Here is a 21,782-nt window from a genome sequence, read left to right as displayed (position 1 = left end):
GTTTTCTAGGTGTACAATTGTATCATCTGCCAACAGCGATAGTTTGACTTCCTCTTTTCCAATTTGGGTGCCCTTTATTTCTTTCTCTTACTTAATTGCTCTAGCTGGAACAGCCAAAACTATGTTGAATAGAGGTGGTGAAAGTAGGCATCCCTGTTTTGTTCCTGTTGTCAGGGAGAATACTTTCAACTTTTTCTCATTCATTGTGATATTGACTGTGGGTCTATCATATATGGATTTTGCTATTTTGAAGTAAGTCCCTTTTATGCCCACTTAGTTGAGGATTTTATCATAAATGGATGCTGGATTTTGTTGAATGCTTTTTCCGCATCTATTGAGATGGTCATATGGTTTTTGTTTATAATTCTTTTTATGTGATGTATCACATTTATTGACTTACATATGTTAAACCATCCCTGCATCCTTGAAATAAAACCCACTTGATCATGATAAATTATCTTTTTGATGTGCTGTTGCATTTGGTTAGCTAGTATTTTATTGACAGTTTTTACATCTGTGTTCATCATGGAAATTGGTCTATAGTTTTTGTTTTTTTGTGTGTTCTTTCCTGGCTTAGGTATCAGGGTGATACTGGCTTCATAGAGTGATTTAGGGAGGATTCTCTCTTTCCCAATCACTTGGAATAGTTTCAGTAGGATTGGTATCAATTCTTCTTTGAATGTCTGGTAGAATATAGCCATGAATCCATCTGGTCCCAGGCTTTTTTTTGTGTGTTGCAAATTTAAAAATCTGATTCAATCTTGCTGCTTGTCATTGGTCTGTTCAGGGTTTCTCTTTCCTCCTGATTTAATGTAGGAGTGTGGTATGTTTCCAGGAATTTATCCATTTCCTTTAGGTTTTATAGTTTGTATGCATAAAGTTGTTCATAGTAGTCTCAAGTGATCTTTTTTATTTCTCTGGTGTCTGTTGTAGTGTCTCCAGTTCCATTTCTAATTGAGCTTATTTGGATCTTCTCTCTTTTCTTGGTTAATCTAGTGAATGGGCTATCTATTTTTTCAAAGAACCAATGTTTCTTTGAAACATTGATCTTTTGTAATGCTTTTTTTGTTTGAATTTTATTTAGTTTTGCTGCAATTTTTGTTATTTTTCTTTTTTTTTTTTTGAGAGAGAGTCTTGTTTAGTTTGTGCTTGTGCTTGTTTTTCTAATTCCTTGAGGTACACACACATTAGGTTGTCAGTTTGTGCTCTTTCAGACTTTTTGATGTAGGCATTTAGTGCTGCAAACTTTGCTCTTGGCACTTCTTTTGCTGTACTCCAGAAGTTTTGATAACTTGTGTCATTATTATCATTTGATTCAGATAATTTTTCCATCTTGATTTCATTATTAACCCAGATATCATTTAGAAACAGATTATTTAATTTCCATGTATTTGTATAGTTTTGAGGGTTCCTTTTGCCTCCAAGAACTTTAAAAATCATTTTTCTTAAGCCCTTTTAAGTCTGCCATCAAGCTTTTATTTTGAGTGTCTGGGTTTCCTCTCATCATTTCTGACCTTGGCAACCTTTCATTGCTTTCAAGGAGTCCATATTCATAGAATTTTTGAAGTATATATGGGGATTATGGGAACTACAAGATGAGATTTGAGTGGGGACACAGTCAAACCATATTAGTATAGGATTAATTAGTATAGAAAGAACTGATCTATGTGGCTGATGACTGTTGTAGTCCTTATATCCTATAATTCCTGCCTTAGAGTTCAGTGGAATTATTGTTACTATTATATTATTGCTATGGTCATTATTTATTTTTTTATTGCCTTTGTATGAAAGGAGGTGCTTGTTATGGCATGTCATATATTATTATATTATGAGAACACTTCAGAACTTCAGGTTAGATACCTAATTTTTGACTTGATCTCTGTACTCAGGTATTTCACAAGCACTTCAACCTCAAAACTGGAGTTCATGGTTTTCCTCTAACCAAACCTATGACTTCCAAACCTTATGTCTCCTCCAGTGTTCCCTTTCTCAGACTGGCCCCTATCTCAGAAACCAGAAACCTAATGTTTTTCTTTTTACCTCTCTGTCCTCATAGATCCCCTCTCTACCATGTCTCATCAGTTACCTAATCAAGCCCAGTCAGTTTAAGTAAAATTCAGTCACTGCCCCCCATTATTACCACCAAAATTATTGCCCTTGGACTACTGAAGTAACTTTGAAAACTGTTTTCTTGTGACTGCTGTTTCCTTGCTCTAGTTCATTCTCCATGCAGTGGTCAGAATTATCTTTATAAAATATCAGCCAGGTGTGATGGCTCATGCCTGTAATCTCCACATTTTAGGAGGCTGAGGCGGGAGGATTACTTGAGCCCAGGAGTTCAAGACCAGCCCAGGCAAAATACTGGGACCCCAACTCTACAAAAAATAGAAAAAAAATCACTGGGCATGTTGGTACACACCTGTGGTCCTAGCTGCTTAGGAGGCTGAGGTGAGAGGAACACTTGAACTCAAGAGGTCGAGGCTGCAGTGAGCTGTGATTGCGCCACTGCACTCCAGCCAGGGTGACAGAGTGAGATTCTGTCTCAAAAAAAAAAAAAAAAGAAAAAGAAAAAATACCTACAAAATAAAACACAAATCTGATTATATCACATTGCTGCTTAAAACCTGGCCCTGGCTTCCCATTGCTATGAGGATAAAGACCAAAACCCTTGGTCCGACCTGTAAGGCCCATCTGCCTGACTCCTGCCTGCCTCATTTCGCACCAGATTCCTCTGTTTTTTCTGCATCCCTCTTACCTTTTACGTAAGGTAGGTGATCACGAAATACTTTTCCTTTTAGAGCTTTCATACATGTGTTCTCTCTGCATGAGATGCGTCTACCTGCCCTTCTTCCTACATGCCAACATTCACATTGATTTTTTGAAGCTCAGCCTGAATGTTGCTTACTCAGAATATCTTCCTCACACACATCACAGTCAGAACCCCAGATTATGGGTCATCTTTTTACTCTTACTTCCCCAGTAAAGCATTTGTACCTATGGTAATTAAATGATTAATTTTGTGGTTTATGCCATATGTTTCCTTTGATAGAGTGTAAGCTCCATGAACCCAGGAATTTTGTCTTAGCCTTGAGTGGGTTCATAGTGTTTTGTGCAAGTTAAACATCAGGAGGAAATACGCATATATTGACACACACATTTCTAATGAGAGAATGGGAGAAATTCCTCCTTAAGAAAGAAGCATATTTTGGTACTTTTTCCTGGCATTGTTAAATATACTATTGTTTTGCTGCTGCTTTTTTTTTGAGACGGAGTCTCACTCTGTTGCCTAGGCTGGAGTGCAGTGGCACGATCTTGGCTCACTGCATCCTCCGTCCCCTGAGTTCGAACAATTCTTCTGCCTCAGCCTCCCGAGTAGCTGGGATTATAAGTGCCTGCCACCGTGTCCAGCTAATTTTTGTATTTTTAGTAGAGACGGGGTTTCACCGTCTTGGCCAGACTGGTCTTGAAATCTTAACCTTGTGATCCACCCGCCTCAGCCTCCCAAAGTGCTGGGATTATAGGCATGAGGCACCGTGCCTGGCCTTTGTTTTGTTTCTTAACCTTCATGGTGTTTCTCAGTGGAGGCTATACTTGTTCATCCACATATTTTATATATGTTAAATACATGAGGTATTTATACAGGATTATTATTATTATTATTATTATTATTTTGAGACGGAGTCTCACTCTGTCGCCAAGGCTGGAGTGCAGTGGCCGGATCTCAGCTCACTGCAAGCTCCACCTCCCGGGTTTACGCCATTCTCCTGCCTCAGCCTCCCGAGTAGGTGGGACTACAGGCACCCGCCACCTCGCCTGGCTAGTTTTTTGTATTTTTTTAGTAGAGACAGGGTTTCACCGTGTTAGCCAGGATGGTCTCCATCTCCTGACCTCGTGATCCGCCCGTCTCGGCCTCCCAAAGTGCTGGGATTACAGGCTTGAGCCACCGCGCCCGGCCTATACAGGATTATTTTAAAGTCATTGAATGGTATTCTTGTGATAACAGTAAATCAACTTTTTGCTTATATTTATGTAACTATTTGAAGTCTCTGGCTTTCTCTAAGTCAATTATAGTAGAGTTCAGCGAATATTTTCTGTAGTGGGCCAGATAGTAAATATTTTAGACTTTGCAACCATATTGTCTCTTTTAGCACTCTTCAATTCTGCCATTGTGGCACAAAAGCAGTTATAGATAATATATAAATGGATGGGTGTGTCTCTTCCAATAACATGTTATTTATGGGCACCAAAATTTGAATTTTGTATAATTTTCATGTGTCAAGAAATACTGTTTATCTCTTGCTTCCCCCGCCAACATTTGAAATTGTAGAAACTTACCTTGTGGACAGTATAAAATCAGGTATATGGCCCCAGGGGCATAGTTGTTGACCCTTGTCTATACCCACCTATGTAAGTATTCTATCATTTATGTGATTAAAATAGAAGACAAAATAAGGTGACCCCCTTTCTGGGCAAAACAATATGCCTTTGTAAAGAAAAATGGGGCGGGCGCGGTGGCTCAAGCCTGTAATCCCAGCACTTTGGGAGGCTGAGACGGGCGGATCACGAGGTCAGGAGATCGAGACCATCCTGGCTAACACGGTGAAACCCCGTTTCTACTAAAAATACCAAAAACTAGCCGAGCGACGTGGCGAGCGCCTGTAGTCCCAGCTACTCGGGAGGCTGAGGCAGGAGAATGGCGAGCGCCTGTAGTCCCAGCTACTCGGGAGGCTGAGGCAGGAGAATGGCGTAAACCCGGGAGACGGAACTTGTAGTGAGCTGAGATGCGGCCACTGCATTCCAGCCTGGGCGGCAGAGTGAGACTCCGTCTCAAAAAAAGAAAAAAAAAAAAGGAAAAATGAATTTTAAATTGTGGAAAGAAATATTTAAGAACAATTTTAGATTCTGTTGCCTGTTTACTTACTAGGTAAACATTATGTTTTTAAAAAACGAATTCCTCCAGTATGTGGGCCTAAGCTTACCATGATCTCTTGAGGTCAGTACTTTACATTTAGTATATAAATCTTTGAGTAGATTCTAAAGGAGAATTTATAAAGAATTTTTCTCAAACACTATCAGGAATCGACTATCTTATCCTCCCTTAAACTCTTTTCATTCCAGTTTATAAGAGAAACATTTTATTTTTTTCCTTGTACCAATCAGAACCTTGATTTTGAAAAATTTGATGGGGGATTTTACTATTTACATAAATTATAAGCTGTTGCAAAGAGTTGCTAAATGACCCTGACCTTTTAACTCTGACTTCCTTAGCATCTTTATTGAGTTGTTTTATATTTTGATAGCAATTGCCTTTCCAGAATGATTTTATAAGTTTTCATTCCCACCAATAGTGAATTGACTAAAATGCAGTGGCTTTGAAATTCCTTAAATATATTCTTAACCATCTAGCTTAGTTTCTTTATATGTATCAAAATGCACACAGCATTGGATGTGATGTTTTATGTCACAGTACTTGGTATGTTTCCTGATTGTTCTGACTTATTGATTAGTAAAATAGTTCATGATTATTTGAGCTTTGGGAAGATAAGAAACTCCTTTGTAATAGATGGGTTTTTTTGTTTGTTTGTTTGTTTGTTTGTTTTTTTGGAGATGGAGCCTTGCTCTTGTCACCTAGGCTGGAGTGCAGTGATGCAATCTTGGCTCACTGCAACCTCCAACTCCCGGGTTCAAGCAATTCTCCTGCCTCAGCCTCCCGAGTAGCTGGAAGTACAGGCACCTGCCACCACTCCCAGCTAATTTTTGTATTTTTGGTAGAGACGGGGTTTCATCATGTTGGCCAGGCTGGTCTCGAACTCCTGACCTCAGGTGATCTGCCTGCTTTGGCCTCCCAGAGTGCTGGGTTTACAGGTATGAGCCACAGTGCCTGCCCTGGTTGAGTTACTTCTTTAGGAGAGAAGAGATGAAATTAATGGTTAAAATACAATTTGAGAAGATTATCCTAAATTAAAACTAATTCTGAGCAAGATTAAAGTATTGAATTCTGGCCGGGCACGGTGGCTTACGCCTGTATTCCCAGCACTTTGGGATGCCAAGGCAGGCGGATCATGTGGTCAGGAGATAAAGACCACCCTGGCCAACATGGTGAAGTCCCGTCTCTACTAAAATACAAAAAACTAGTTGGGTGTGGTGGCACACACCTGTAGCCCCAGCTACTCAGGAGGCTGAGGCAAGGAAATCACTTGAACCTGGGAGGCGGAGGTTTCAGTGAGCCGAGGTTGTGTCACTGCTCTCCTGCCTGCTGACAGAGCAAGACTCTGTCTCAAAAAAAAAAAAAAAAAGTATTGAATTACATGTTAATATGTTATGATTTTATTAGTACTGCTGGAGGCTTATAAAATGATGAAGTTGAAGGAGACTATAGGATCTTTAGTTCTACATTTCACTGCTGTGAAAACTGAGAAGTACTTTCCGAGCATTTTATGGATATATACTTGTGTACTGGATACTTGGATTTCAAATTGTAACTTAAACATATTATCTCATTCCTTTCTTACGACTCTTTATACATAGATTCTTTTTAGGACTTCGTTAATTTTAAAATGTCCATCTTTTATATGATTGAAGGTATTTTAGATGGAAAAATCATTGACTCTAGTAGCCTTTTACTGTCTTAAACATCTTACTTTTTCTGTGAATGTCATTTTGTGACCTGCTTTTAGCACTTAACCTGCCCCCCCGCTTTTTATTTGGTTATTAATTTCCCAGGCGATTGGAGTAGTTAATATTTTTTTCCTTTCAGGTAAATGATACAACTTACAAATCTTTCTTTCCTGAGAAATGTGGATAACTGCTTAATGAATGCTAAATAACATGGAGTGTTTCCTTTGTTCCAGATCTGTTTTCAACCTGTAGAACTGAAAAATCAGTGTTTTTATTTTTAGCTATGAACCTTTCTATTGAATTTCAGTAGTGCATTTTTTTTCCCACTGAAACTACGGATCCAGAGTAATTACGGCAGTGCTGTTTTCTTTATTTGTCCCTGTGAAAACAGTAACTCTCCATTTTTTTATATAGAAATATAATTTTAGTAGTCTTCATTTAGAAGTAATTGTGGAATATGAACATTTTCACGGTCTAATGAATAGGTGAAAGGATAGCATTTTCACTATTTCTGTCTATTATTCTATACAATCCTTATATACTCAAATATAAATTTAATGTTGTACATTCTGAAAAGCATTGTTACTTAAATGATATCTATCATCCTAAATTGTATGTGTCCATTTCATTTTATATTCCCATTTTAAGTGACACCGACTTGAAAATATTTTTTATGAACTCTCACTTTTTAAGTGTCTCTATTTGCCCACACTTACTTACATCTTAATCTCCCCATCCCTACTCCTCAGAAGAAAAAGAAAAATAGAATTGTATAGGAGCTCTACTTTGATAGCACTGATATAATTCATTGTAGGATATTATAGATACCAAAAATATTGACCTTAGATCTCCGAGGAGAGACACTGCTTTGTTTTGTTGCTTGTGTAACCCTCAAATCCTGAATGAATACCTGCCTGGAATGTGATGTAGAATGAGTGTTCATGTCCTCTCTTGTGTAATTCTGTTCCTCTAAGTTGAGCAGTAGCTGTGATTTTTCTCAACCTACCCTGCTTGGATTTTGATGGGCATTTTTCATTCTAATACAATGCCTGAGTGAAAATGAGAGTTTCCTCGTATCTCTGAAAAACCCGGTATTTTACTCAAGATTTCTGATTCTGAAAATACCATACTTGACCCAGAACCTATAGACATTTTATGGTGAAATTGCTTTATTATATACTTTCAAAGTATTTCACCTGTATGATTACATGGATGAGTAGCAGGAATCATTTTTCAGTATTGTTTTCTTGAATCTGTAACTGGTTTTCAGTCTCATTACATTTTCTGTTTGTACTGGTTTGCTAGATAATTTATACATGAAGTTGACCAAATCAATTTTGGTCTTTGGGAGAGTGTTAAATTCCCTCTCAGATGTGACATCTGTTGTTAGGTTGACAAGTCGGCTTGTCCTTAGAAGGAATACTGGGGAATAAATTGTACTAATGATTGTTGTGCTGTCTTCTCTTGCTGTGGTTAATAGTAATCATTTCTTTTCCTTCCCCTTTTTCTGCTGCCTCTTTCTTTATCTTCCCTGTCTTCCCATGTACTTTTGAATTTATTAAATTGGACTATATATTTTTTCCTTGCTTTCCTTTTTTAATTTTGTGATCTCCCGTGCTCTACTGTCTTCCCTACTCGCTTGGGTTCCATGTTGCTAGTTTTTATGTTCGCACGCTCATTATCACCCTTTTTTGTACTTCAAATCCCAGCAGCTGCCCAGCCAGGTCCCTGAGCACAGCCCTGTGGTTTATGGGACTGTGGAGAGCGCTCATCTTGCTGCCAGCACCCCTGTCACTGCAGCTAGCGACCAGAAGCAAGGTTTGTGTATGACTGTTTTCCTCCCTCTTATCTTCAGTCTCTTTTTTATTAATTTCATTTCCCTCAGCATTCAGGAGTAAGAGTACAGCATCCAAGGATTATTTAGACACCCACCTTTAAACAAAGCTTTGAGGCAGAAAATTAAAGTATTCTGCCTCTAAGAAACTAAAGTAGGGATAATTGGTAAAATTTTTTCATACATTTGTTTAATCTCTCACTGTTAGTATCTGTATATAGGTAAAAGGTTAGCTGCCTTAAACCGCCCTTTAAAACAAGGTGAGAGGTGGAGGGAGAAATCATAGCATATATTACTTTACAAGAACAATACAGTTTAGCTTATATATTCAGCATGTCCCTAGGTATCTTGCTATTTAAAAAAAAAAAAAAAAAGATAAAGCATTTCTTCTTACAAGACTGGGCTTCTATAGCCACAGTTGGAGATGGATCCAAGTTCAACTCCCGGCTCCATCATGCACTAGTTATTTGATCTGTTGAGCCACTGACCTTGTGTGTCTCAGTTTCTTCACTTGTAGAATGGAATAAAGACCTACATGCCTGACAGGATTACTGTGGGAACGTGCCTATCACATGAAAAATGCTTAGTAAATTATAGCCATTAATGCTATATTAAGGAATAGTACACTAAGGTCTCTGCTCCTGTTGAACTTGAACATGAAGGTGCCAAATGTTTGTTGAAATAAATACTGTGCCTTTGGGAGTATAATAGAAAATGTAAGGGAAATCTCATACCAGGAAGTGGGATATCATAGTCTTTCTTTCCTGCCTAGTTGGATTTTAACTTGACCTTTGCTAAAATTGAGAGATAATTCTAAACACAGTTCGAGGAAGCAAGTAACTTTGACCTTGCTTTATGTTTCAGATTTCTAAAAATGATTGGATATCATATATGGAAGCCATTTACCTTCTAACTTTCTTGAATTATTCATTCCTCCAAACCATTTGTTTATTCTATAGCTCTATGGTTAGTATATAGATTTTCTAAAACTTATTGTCTTTTTTTTTTTTTTTTTTGAGACAGTGTCTTGCTCTGTTGCCTAGGCTGGAGTGCAGTGGTGCAGTCTTGACTCACTGCAGCCTCCTCCTCCTGGGCTCAAGCTATTCTCCTGCCTCAGCCTCCCGAGTAGCTGGAATTACAAGCATGCACCACCATGCGCAGCTAATTTTTGTATTTTTAGTAGAGACGGGGTTTCACCATGTTGGCCAGGCTGGTCTTGAATTCCTGACCTCAAGTGATCCGCCTGCCTCAGCCTCCCAAAGTGCTGGGATTACAGGCCTGAGACACCATGCCCATACTAAAAATTATCCTTCAAAAAATATTTAGGAGTGGCCCATAAAATCGACGTATTTAATATTAAAGTTTTTTGGGTAGACTGCAGGTTAATCACATTTATAAACTTTCTGGAAGATGTGCTTCTAATGTATGATTTCAATGATTTTTACATCAAACAAAGATTATGATCATGTGTTTTTAATATAGAAATTTCATTTCCCCCCTGAGTATTGAGAAGCCTGATACTCTTAAACAGTCAGGTCCTATATTGTATTTGTTATGTAAGATAGTTTTAAACCAAAAGATAGTCAGTGATCCTAATCTGGCATGCTTCAAAAAATTACACTGTCAAGGACTTCTTTCAGCAACATTTTGAGTTAAAGGAGAACTCCTGCATGCTTCAAGCGAATTTTTTAAATAGTAAAACCATTTACCTTGCAAAATTACAGGTTGTAGAGACCAAATGTGGAAGTCCACTCGCTACCTTCAATGACAAGGTAGTTTTGAGTCAAAGTTCAGAATGTTTTTAATCTTAGTGGGTAATAATTCTCAGAGTATTTCCCTTCAAAACTTGATTGCGCTTTTGCAAATGTGTAATCCTTTTACTGGTTAGAATTATGCTAAGCATATTGAATACTTCCCATGCAAAGAGGCCTTAAAATTTATCCTCTGTGCAGACTTTCTCTGTAGCTGTGCCAGGATTTTTAAAAAGTTTATCACATACTTTGATGATGATAGTTCTATCCTTCCTGAAGACAGTATTATTGCATTTGCCATTATTTTGTGAAAAATAATGTTAAAATTTTTAGATTATGAGATCCCTGCATTTTGTCATATTTAGGCCCAGATTTCCAGACAAGGAATGCAGACTTTATTTCCTCTCAGGTTTTTGTTTTTGTTTTGCTTAGTGGAAATTTGAATAACAACATCAACATATCAAACTGGTGCATAATATAGACTTAATTGGAAAGTATTCAGGTTACCTTGATGAAAAGAAACACTTGTAGTATTTTAAGTGCATTTCAGAGGTTATAAGTAACTCTCTGGGATTACTATTATCTTCCTTTTAGTACCACCTATTCACCAGAAAACTAACTCTCTTTCTCTGTTTCTCTCTCTTTCCCTTTCTCTCTCCCTTTCACTCTTTCTCTCCTTTTTTCTTTCTCCCTCCCTTCCTTCCTTCCTTCCTTCCTTCCTTCCTTCCTTCCTTCCTTCCTTCCTTCCTTCCTTCCTTCCCTCCCTCCCTCCCTCCCTTTCACTTGCTCTCTCACTCTCTTGTTCTTTCTTTCATCTCTCTCTCTCTCTCTTTTTTCTTTCTTGACTGGTCAAACAGTAGCTTTTCTGATGTCATCTATTAGCCTGCCGATATCTAAAATATTACTGTTTTCAGAGTTTTTTTTTTTAAATTAAATTTATGTAACGTTAGAAAGGGCTTACTATTTTTTCAGAGAAAATGTTTTTTTTTTTTTTCTTTACACTGAGGATTTTTTTTTCTTTTTTCTTCTATTTTGAGACAGGGTTTCGTTCTGTCACCCAGGATGGAGTGCAGTGACATGATCATGGCTCACTGCAGCCTCCACCTCCCACGCTCAGGCAGTCCTCTCACTTCAGCCTCCTGAGTAGCTGGAACTACAGGCGTGAACCACCATGCCCAGCTAGTTTTTGTATTTGTAGAGGCGAGATTTTTCCATGTTGTGTAGGCTGGTCTCAAACACCTAAGCTTAAGTGACCTGTCTGCTATGGCCTCCCAAGGTGCTGGGATTACAGATGGGAGCCACCTCGGCCAGCCAAGGAGTTTTTCAAAATTTCCTTCTTAAATATAGATTCCTTTTGAAATTAGCATATAAAAGCTGACTTTTTTCAAAGATTGTTATATTACTCCCAGAGTCTCTACATTTTGTAGTCAGATTGTTTTTTTCTTTCTCAATAGAAATGTCATTACTGAGAGTTTGTACTCAGTTACAGAATCTCCTGTTAACTCTAAAGTCTCCCTCCTGCTTGATTGGCTTAAGTACTTCTCTTTCCATAAGCCTCCCCCTTCCTCCACAAAGTTGGAAGAATGTGGGCTTTGAAATCATTCTCAGGCTTGAGCACTTGCTACTTACATGACCTTGGGCCTATGACTGATCTCTAAAACCCTCAGTTTCCTTGTCTGTAAAACAGGCAAATAATTTCTACCCCAATGGTGGTTGTGAGAATTAAAAGGGACAATGTATGTATGGTATTTGACCCAGTTCCTGGCACATAGTAAGTGCTTAACAAATGTTAGCTGCCATTATTAAGCTTCTGGTTTACAGAGTTTTTTACATGAAACAGCTAGAATATTTACATGAAGGCCAAGGTTCCAGACAAATCTACCATTTTACCTTTGTTTGACACCTGATGAAGACATAGCGAATACTTCACATTGGTTTGTAGAGAGAACAACTGTTGAATTAATTAAAATTTTTGCTTGGTATTGATAGTACACAGCTGAAATGATTGCTGTTTACTGAGTGAGAAAGAAAATTAAATCCATTGTATTGAGGATATGATATGGATAATTAAACGAGTTAGTTGGTGCCTTAGTCTTAATCTTAGTGCCTGTTGAAAGCACCTAGTGTGTTCAGTGAATGGTATTCTGTTTGTAATTCAACCATCCATAGCAGTGTTGTTCATTTGGGACTCTGTTGGCATTTAGACCTATTTTTGTCAAGTGAGACTGTACCTCAAATTGCAGGATGCTCAGTATTCCTCTCTCTGCCTATTAAATGACAATAGCATTTCAGTCATTGAGAGACTTGTGACAACCAAAAGACACCCTTGTCTTGGTCATTGATTCCACCACCATATGAGAATGAAAGGGAGCAATTTTATTCTTCTTAAAATTTGACACTCCTTATGGAAACTACAGATAAGCAAAATGAGAAAGTATGTGTCTGATTACTCAGAGCCATTATTAATAAACTGATTTTCCCCTATGCACATATGTTAGTACTAAGTATTTTTTTAAGTTACCAAATTGGGTTCTACATACAGTTTTGTACCGTGCTTAAAAAAAAAAAAATAAACGTTCTTGCCAGATGCGGTGGCTCATGCCTGTAATCTAAGCACTTTGGGAGGACGAGGCAGGAGGATTGCTTGAGCTCAAGAGTTCAAGACCAGCTGAGTAATATAGCAAGACCCCGTCTCTACAAAAAATAAAAATATTAGCCAGGTATGGTGGCTCGTACGTGTGGTCTCAGATACTTGGAAGGCTGAGGTAGGAAGATTGCTTGAGACTGGAGGTTGCAGTGAGCTGAGATCACACCACTGCACTCCAGCCTAGGCGACAGAGCAAGACTGTCTCGAAACAGAACAAAACATATATTTTATTACAAAAAACTTTCCATATCATTAAATACTCTTTTAAAAACCTATTTTAAATATTGCATAGTATGCCATTATATGCCCAGACCATCATTTCTTTAATAAAATCTCTATTGTTGAACATTTAATTGATTTCCTTTTTTGTCCTTTTTTCTTGTATTATAATATAAATAGTGTTGCCTTAAATATTCTAGACATCTGTCTTTGCTACCCCTTTCATGATTATTAGAAAAATTCTTAAAGTTGGAATTCCTACAAATTCTTAAAGGTGACCAAACTCTTTATAGTAGAAGTCTTTAGAGGGATAAAATAAGTGTTTTGTTTTGTTTTTTAAATTTAGCTCTACTGTGTTTTCAGCTTTCTGTATGAAAGCTTTAATTAGTGGGTTAAAGGACTTTTATTTTAGAATGAAGAACTCATAATTTTTTTGTTTTGTTTTGTTTAAGATAGAGTCTCCCTCTACTGTATCACCCAGACTGAAGTACAGTGGTGCGATGACAGCTCACTGCAGCCTCAACCTCACGGGCTCAGGTGGTCCTCTTACCTTGGCCTCCTGCGTACCTGGGACCGTGAATGCACACCACCATGCCCAGCTTGTAGAAATGAGGTCTTGTAGTTTGAGACCTCCTGGGCTCAAGTGATCTTCCCCCTTGGCCTCCCAAAGTGCTGGGATTTACAGGCGTGAGCTCACCGTGCCTGGCCTAATTTTTTCAATACTAGATTTTTCTGAAGAGTGTATAGAAGTTTATCAGTTGTAGGTCTACTTTTGTTTGATTTTTTACTATCAGAAATTGTTTCCCAACATTAATAATTGAATTGACATACTCTTATTAGATATTTAATGTGAGAATCAATCTCTCTCTCTCTTCTCTCTCTCTCTCCCCCTCTCCCTCCCTCCCTCTCCTTCCCCCTCCCCCCCCCCCCTCCCCCTCCCCTCCCTCCCCCTCCCCCTTTCCCTCTCCCTCTCCCACTCCCACTCTCCCCTTCTCCCCACTTTTCCTTTCCCTTTTTCATTTTGAGACAATATCTTGCTCTGTTGCCCAGGTTGGAGTGCAGTGGCATGATCACAGCTTGCTGCAGCCTCATCCTCCTGGGCTCAAACGATCCTTCCATCTTGGCCTCCCGAGTAGCTGGGTCTACAGGTCTGCACCACCTCACCTGGCTAATCTTTTTATTTTTTGTAGACACAAGGTCTCACTATGTTGCCGAGGCTTATTGCAAATTCCTAGGCTCAAGAGATCCTCCCGTCTCAGCCTCCTAAAGTACTAAGATTACAGACATGAGCCATCACACCCTGCCCTGTTTTGAAATTTACTGCATCTAGGTTTCAGTCAGTGGTCATAAAGGGTGTTATTCTGATAAGCTTTCACAGTGGCATTATGTAATCTGGGTGACTTATTTAGCAGTTACTCCAGTGAGCTGGAAATTATTTTCATCAAAGATATTTTGATAAATACATGTTTGTATTTATGTATTATGTATGGCGTGTTCCATCTAGAATGAACACACACGCGCGTGCGCACACACACGCGCGCACAAAATAAACACATGTTTTCCAGAAATACTTTTATCTGTTGCCCTGTCAACTTAGTCTGAGGGATTTGGCAATGAGAGCCTATTGATTCTATCTCATCACTACAGTAACTAAGAAAAGTCCAATTTTAGAAGCACCAGCTTCTGTCCCTATAAATAAAAGTATATTTTAAGGCTAATAACTGTCATTACAGTGAATGAATTAATAATATCTTGATGATAGTATTTACTACCTGTTTATCTGACAAACAATGCATATTTGCTTTCACATAATTGCAGTTTATTGTAAAGACTCACTTTCATTGATGCATAAAAAAATTCTGTTGGAGAAAGTAAAGTCTCATTTTAGGTTGTCTTTTAGTAGTGCTTGAAATTTTTATTGTCATTTGATAAACATACTCATGAGTATATGTTTTTCCATGGAGCCTATTTATTGTGCTAAGGAAGCACAAGGCTGGAAGCCAGTGTAAATCTCCTTTGATTTCCTCCACTCAGGGATGAATCACATATCAATTTACCTGGAATTTATTAATAAAAATGTAGAAATTATTGTTAATTATTGTTCCTTGTATTTTTCTGGTACCCTCATTATGATGACCAGTTTCTTCTCTCTCTCTGTCTCCTTCTCTCTATATATACACAGATGCATTTTTGTATATCAAACTATTTCATACTATGAAATACTAGTACTTTCATACTATATATATATAGTTTTCTTTTTCATTAGATTTATTTGTGTATTAACTTTGTTTTCGCCTTAATTAATTGTTTTACATGTCAAGACACAAGATAAATTTTGTTATTTTTATTTTGTCTAGAGATGGGATCTCGTTCGGTCACCCAGGCTGGAGTGCAGTGATGCATTCGTAGCTCACTGCAACCTCAATCTCCTGGGTTCAAGTGATCCTCCCACCTCAGCCTTTTGAGTAGTTGGGATTACAGGCGTGTGCCACCAAGCCCAGCAATTTCCATTTTTATACCTTACATTATTTCTGGTTATATACTTCTGTTGAGAATCGAAGGGTAAATTAATTTATAAACTGATTTTTATCAGTTACTGAGAATAGTTTGATTTCACTGATAATAAATTTTATTACATAAAATGTGATGCTTTGCCTTGAATTTTTATACAAGTAATGCTTTTTAAAATAAAAATTACCTCCCCAAACATGAAAATATATAGAATAAAAAATAACATCAGTCCCTTTATAATAATTTAATTTTTAATTGTTTGCCCTTGTATTGTTCTGCCACTATAATATATCCCTGGAAAAAAATTTTTTTAGGGAACAAGAGATGGTAGAAATTAAGGTTTTCCTACCTTAAAGAAAAGCCTCACTCCGAAACCAAGAATGGTTTAGCCTTAGTTTTGATGAGCTTTTCAGTTGTGTTCTTGATATAATTATTTGGTGAATAGATTCCTTCTCTTACTCCAAAATAGACTTTATGTATTGGATACCAAATAAGTAGTAGGTTTAAGTAAAAAAAAAAAGAAAGAAAGAAAGAAAAGAGACAATGTTTTTGGCACACCAGAATAAGTCTAATATATTGATCCCTATTCTGCTGCCTGTAATTTAGGGTAAGAGATTGAAAGAATTGGCCCAAGGCAATATATAGTCTCTGATCCAAGAATTATTCTTAAAACTTATTTTTTTCTTCCCCAGAGGAGAAGCCAAAACCAGATCCAGTGTTAAAGTCTCCTTCCCCAGTCCTTAGGCTAGTCCTCAGTGGAGAGAAGAAAGAACAAGAAGGCCAGACATCTGAAACTACTGCAATAGTATCCATAGCAGAGCTTCCTCTGCCTCCATCACCTACCACTGTTTCTTCTATTGCTCGAAGTACAATTGCTTCCCCCACCTCTTCTGCTCTCAGTAGCCAACTACTATTCACCACTGCTATAGATGACAGATGTGAACTCTCATCCTCAAGAGAAGACACAGTTCCTGTACCCAGCCTCACATCTTGCACAGAAACATCAGACCCTTTACCAACAAATGAAAATGATGGTGATATATGCAAGAAACCATGTAGTGTAGCACCTAATGATATTCCACTGATTTCTAGTACTACCCTAATTAATGAAATAAATGGAGTTAGTGAAAAATTACCAGCCACGGAGAGCACTGTGGAAATAGTAAAACAGGAAGTATTGCCATTGACTCTTGAATTGGAGATTCTCGAAAATCCCCCAGAAGAAATGAAACTGGAGTGTATCCCAACTCCCATCACCCCTTCCACAGTTCCTTCCTTTCCTCCAACTCCTCCAACTCCTCCAACTTCTCCTCCTCCCACTCCAGTCATTGTTCCTGCTGCCGCCACTACTGTTAGTTCTCCGAGTGCTGCCATCACAGTCCAGAGAGTCCTAGAGGAGGACGAGAGTATAAGAACTTGCCTTAGTGAAGATGCAAAAGAGATTCAAAACAAAATAGAGGTAGAAGCAGATGGGCAAACAGAAGAGATTTTGGATTCTCAAAACTTAAATTCAAGAAGGAGCCCTGTCCCAGGTAAGCCATTCTGCCATTAATCTCATGCTTGCTGAACATGAAGAAGAGGCAGTGTTTGAGTTATTTTTTAATTGGCTACTTTCCTTGACTTCCAGAAACATCGAATGAATGCTGAAATTCCTAGTCTGGTTTCTTCAGTGGTGTGTTTGTGTTTTAGTACAACCTGCAAAAGAGTTACTCCATTGTCTAAAAATGCAAATGAGAATTTCCAAATATACAAAATGCCTCCAAGGTATATGTCATGAAACATGTTGGGTTTTATTGTTGTTGTTGTTGCTGTTGCCTCATTCATATGAATCAGTTTCTCAATGCTTAACTTTGCTGCTTTGGGGCTAGAAAACAATCAAAACCAGGATGGTCTATAGTCCCTAAAACTATCTTCCCAGAATTTTAAAACCCAGTCAATCCTAAACTTAAAGGAACTCCTCTATGCATGACCTCTTTTTAAATCTTGGATGTAGGACGATAGCAATCAGAACATCAAAGGTTTATAACTATTTTTGAAAATATAATGCTCTTGTTGATTCACTTGCAGGTAAGCTTAATGTTCTCTCACTTTGCCTTTTGAAACCGTTTTATTTTTTGTGTACAGTTTTACCTGGTCAGTAATATCCTTGGAGTATTATAGTCTTCCCAGTTCAAATTATTTGTTTTTAAAGTAGCATCACCTGGGACCTTAGGAGCTAACCATTGGGTTATTGTAAGTTTAATCAAAAGTTATCTGAGGCTTATCAGCTATTCTCAGTTAGCCCTTAGGAATATTGAAGTTTTGGCTTTGAACAATTCAGCACAGCCTATCTTCTTCAACATTGTCCTTTGCTATATAATTTCCTTTCTCTATGCCTGTCAGATTAAGTAATGCATATGTAAATTGGACTTTTTGATAAATGAGTGCTCCTCCAGCAGTTGATTCTTAACATGCAGTGGTAGGTTTTGGTCACCAACGTCCTCAGTATTTTGTCTATTTTGAGGTGTGTAATAAGGAAATTTGACAAACCCAAAAACTGATCCCTACTTTTTAGATGTGGCTTTTCTACCCAGCTTTGTTCTTGAGACAATTTCCTCATCAGTGTCTGTAAGAGGTGTCTAGCCTCTTGGAACTGTAGAACATCTTGTAGAACACCATGAGCCAGAGCAGAAAAGAAAACAATGCAAGGCAATTGGAACAGTGAGAAATTTGTCATAAGTCTTTGTAAATCACCTGTTTCTTCAACTGTCTGTCTTCCATTGACATCAGTATTCATAGTGCCATCACAAACAGTGGACCTTCTTCCTTGGTGGAGAGATGACCTTAGACCTTGTTTTGTCAGTTAGAAGAACAACCTTGGGGCCGGGCGTAGCGGATCACGCCTGTAATCCCTGCACTTTGGGAGGCCAAGGTGGGTGGTTTACCTGAGCTCAGGAGTTCGAGACCAGTCTGGGCAACACGGTGAAACCCCGTCTCCACTGAAATACAAAAAAAAAGCCAGGCGTGGCGGTGTGGGCCTGTATTCCCAGCTACTTGAGAGGCTGAGGCAGGAGAATTGCTTGAATCTGGGAGGCAGAGGTTGCAGTGAGCCAAGATCGTGCCACCACACTCCAGCCTGGGCAACAGATGGAGACTCCATCTCAAAAAAAAAAAAAGAAAACAACCTTGGTTTTGGTGTGGCTGTAGGTCAATGCCCTCCAAAGAACACCTGTTTGTTGGAGAACAGCAATTTGTTTGACACTTCATTGTTCATTTTCATTTGCAGTGATATGATAGTTACAAAAATGAGAGAAACTAATGAACAAAAAAGTTTTTAAAATGTAAAAACAAAAACAAAACAATCATAGGAAATATAAGTTGAAGATACAAACCGTACCTCAGAATTGAAGTAAGTGTAAAGTGAAAAGACCATGCATCAAAATCGTACTTCACTCATTTCTGACATTTATGCTTTTTTAAAAATCAGTTTGCCACTTAGATGGCCTGATATTGCAAGACAGTGCCCAGGGATGGATGGGCAAACAGACTTTTGGTTTAAATAATGTTCATACCATGGTACATTTGTTTGAAATGCAGATCCTCTCAATATTAGTATTGTGATCACCAGCACCTTAATCAAAGAGTATAGATTCTTCAGTGGTAATCCAGAGAGCACTTAGAAAAGAAAGAACTGTTGTTTTCATGACTTGGAGTGACATAGAGGTTTGTGATGTTGGGAGGTAAAGTTTCTTGGCATTTTTCTAGTCTCATGATTTTTTAACCTATGTGTTTAAGGGAACTACAAGTTTTATAATTTCCTTTTACATCTTAATTGTCTTAATAGTCTTCGAAATCCAACAGTAAATGAGCTTCAAGAACCCCTGCAACTCTAGCTTTTTTTTTTTTTTTAAACCTTTTTTTTTTTTTTTTTTAAGATGGAGTCTCGCTCTGTCACCCAGGCTGGAGTGCAGTGGCGCCATCTCAGCTCACTGCAGCCTCCAGCTTCCAGGTTCAAGCAGTTGTGCCTCAGCTTCCTGAGTAGCTGGGATTACAGGCGTGCACCACCATGCCTGGCTAATTTTTGTATTTTTAGTAGAGATGGGGGTTTCACCATGTTGGTCAGGCTGGTCTTGAACTACTGACCTTGTGATCAGCCCGCCTCAGCCTCCCAAAGTGCTGGGACTACAGGCATGAACCACCGCGCCCGGCCGGCAGTTTTTAAATTATAAAGCCTCAGAAGCATTTCTGACCCATTCATTTCTGTCTCAATATTTTTTAATGGTTTTGTCACAGAAGTTAACAATGAAAATTAAAATTACCTCCAGTCTTTAAGTATATCCACCTGACGTGGTCATATGCTTAATGACTGCAATTTATTTGTACTTATTCACTTATTACACCTTGTTTACTTTGAGAAGTTAATAAATCATGACAGCCGTTTACTTTGAGAAGTTAATAAATCATAACACCACAACAGTCTGGTTTGCATGAGAGTCTTTTGGTGGTGACTTTTGAGAATAGTTTTTACTTGTCTCTGCTTGAGGATGAAACACCTCAAAGCTGACTTCGGAAACCTGATACATAAATAACATTTATATCAGTTGGTATAGAGATAGTTGGTTAAAGCAGGAAAGTCATAACATAAGGGATATGGTATCTTTTAGTTCTGCTGCAAAACATTTTCTTGTAACTATTCTAGATCATATTTCAGAATGAATAAAAATGCATCAGTTGAAGCCAGGCGTGGTGGCTCACGCTTGTAATCCCAGCACTTTGGGAGGCCAAGGAGGGTGGATCACCTGAGGTCAGGAGTTCGGGACCAGCCTGGCCAAAATGGTGAAACCCCATCTCTACTGAAAATACAAAAATTACCCCGGTGTGCTGGTGTGCTTATAACCAGCTACTCTGGCGGCTGAGGTGGGACAATTGCTTGAACTTGGGAGACGGAAGCTGCAGTGATCTGAGATTGCACCACTTCACTTCAGCCTAGGCAACTGAGCAAGACCCCGTTTAAAAAAAAAAAAAAAAGCATCAGTTGTTTTCGGACTGAAGAACAAGCTCTGTAAAATTAGAATTTGGTGTGTATATATCTTCAGTGTACTCTAAAAAGCCTCAGCTATTGGCCACACTTTTAATATCTCCGTCACTTCAATAATTAAATGCATAAAACTAGATACTACTTGGATGATTTATTAAAGTCTTGGGAATTTTTATTGTTTATTCTGTATATCTGGTGGGGGGAAAAAGGAGTGTTTTGAACTTGTGGGAAAGCATTCCCCATTAATCATCTAGGAGTTCGTTTTCTGCAATTTTAGCAATGTATATGAGGTATAGTATGTAACATTAACTTTCCCACTTTTTAAAAGAATCATGACTTTTTTATTTTATTATTTTTATCTGTATCAGATATAAAACCATTATTTAAATTTTCTTAGGCAGAGGGAGATTTCTAATTTTTCTGTTTATTTTGGTTTTTTTTTTTTTTTTTGGCTCTTGCTCATAGTACATTTTTAATGTATATTTTGTAAGTTTGTTTTATGAACTTACCCAGATAAATTTTCCTGGATGTAGATTGATGGCAACTTATTCTAAAACAGATTTGTGTTTACTTTATCTGCTACATGTCTTGGGGAAAGCATTTGCTGGAACTAAATCTAGGTTTAATGTTTGTTGGAACTAAATCTGGGTTTAATGTCCTAGAGGTACAATTCTATCCTAGTCTAAGGACAGCCATACCCTATGGCATGGATACTAATTTTCAGGGTAACAGCAATCTTCTCTCCATCCAGTTGAAACAACATGCTTTCTCATCATCACTGTGTTGGTTCAGTGGTTTATTCCCTCTCTCTTTTTTAAGCTATATTTTCACTGAGCATGTCACCCATTTAGGAGTCTCAGAGCTTTATGTGAGTATCTCAGTTCCAAGTTCCCACTTTGCAGGGATCCAAGATCTCTCTTTTCTTATAGATGTTAAAGATACAAATTCCTTGGTTATAGAGACTGGCACACCTTCCTGTACCCCTAGGAATGTAAGGATGACATCATCCACTGACCTGTAGTTTCCCTTATATTCTCGTAAGCGCAGCTAAGGATGTAGGAGGGTTTCCAGATTCTATAGGACATAAGATGGTAAGTTTATTTCTCAAATGGAGATACAACTGTATGTTTTGGTAATGTTAACAAAATACTGATCTGTGTAGCCAATCAAGTTGCCGCTTTCTCT

General features: G+C 38.1%; 1 protein-coding gene across 31 annotated transcripts in view; it reads left to right on the top strand.

Moving 5' to 3' along the window:
* Window positions 1-21,782, top strand: part of EIF4G3 (eukaryotic translation initiation factor 4 gamma 3) — a 376,290-nt gene that overhangs the window by 228,382 nt on the left and 126,126 nt on the right. For 20 of the 31 annotated variants that reach the window (XR_004183106.1, XM_031665056.1, XM_031665098.1 and 17 more), the window contains 2 exons: window positions 8,328-8,436; window positions 16,273-17,112. Coding sequence is in view for 27 of the 31 variants with exons in the window: in XM_031665056.1 (XP_031520916.1) it covers window positions 8,328-8,436; window positions 16,273-17,112 (949 nt within the window). In the remaining 4 variants the exon portion in view is untranslated. Of the gene's footprint in view, window positions 1-8,327; window positions 8,437-16,272; window positions 17,113-17,207; window positions 17,350-21,782 lie in introns of those variants that run through there. The other 11 variants (XM_021936998.2, XM_021937011.2, XM_031665067.1 and 8 more) reach the window with 3 other exon arrangements.

This window comes from Papio anubis, chromosome 1 (genome assembly GCF_008728515.1).
Source record: "Papio anubis isolate 15944 chromosome 1, Panubis1.0, whole genome shotgun sequence".
NCBI lineage: Eukaryota > Metazoa > Chordata > Mammalia > Primates > Cercopithecidae > Papio > Papio anubis.
Note: the sequence above shows the minus strand (reverse complement) of the source record. Positions and strands in the feature narration are given on the sequence as shown.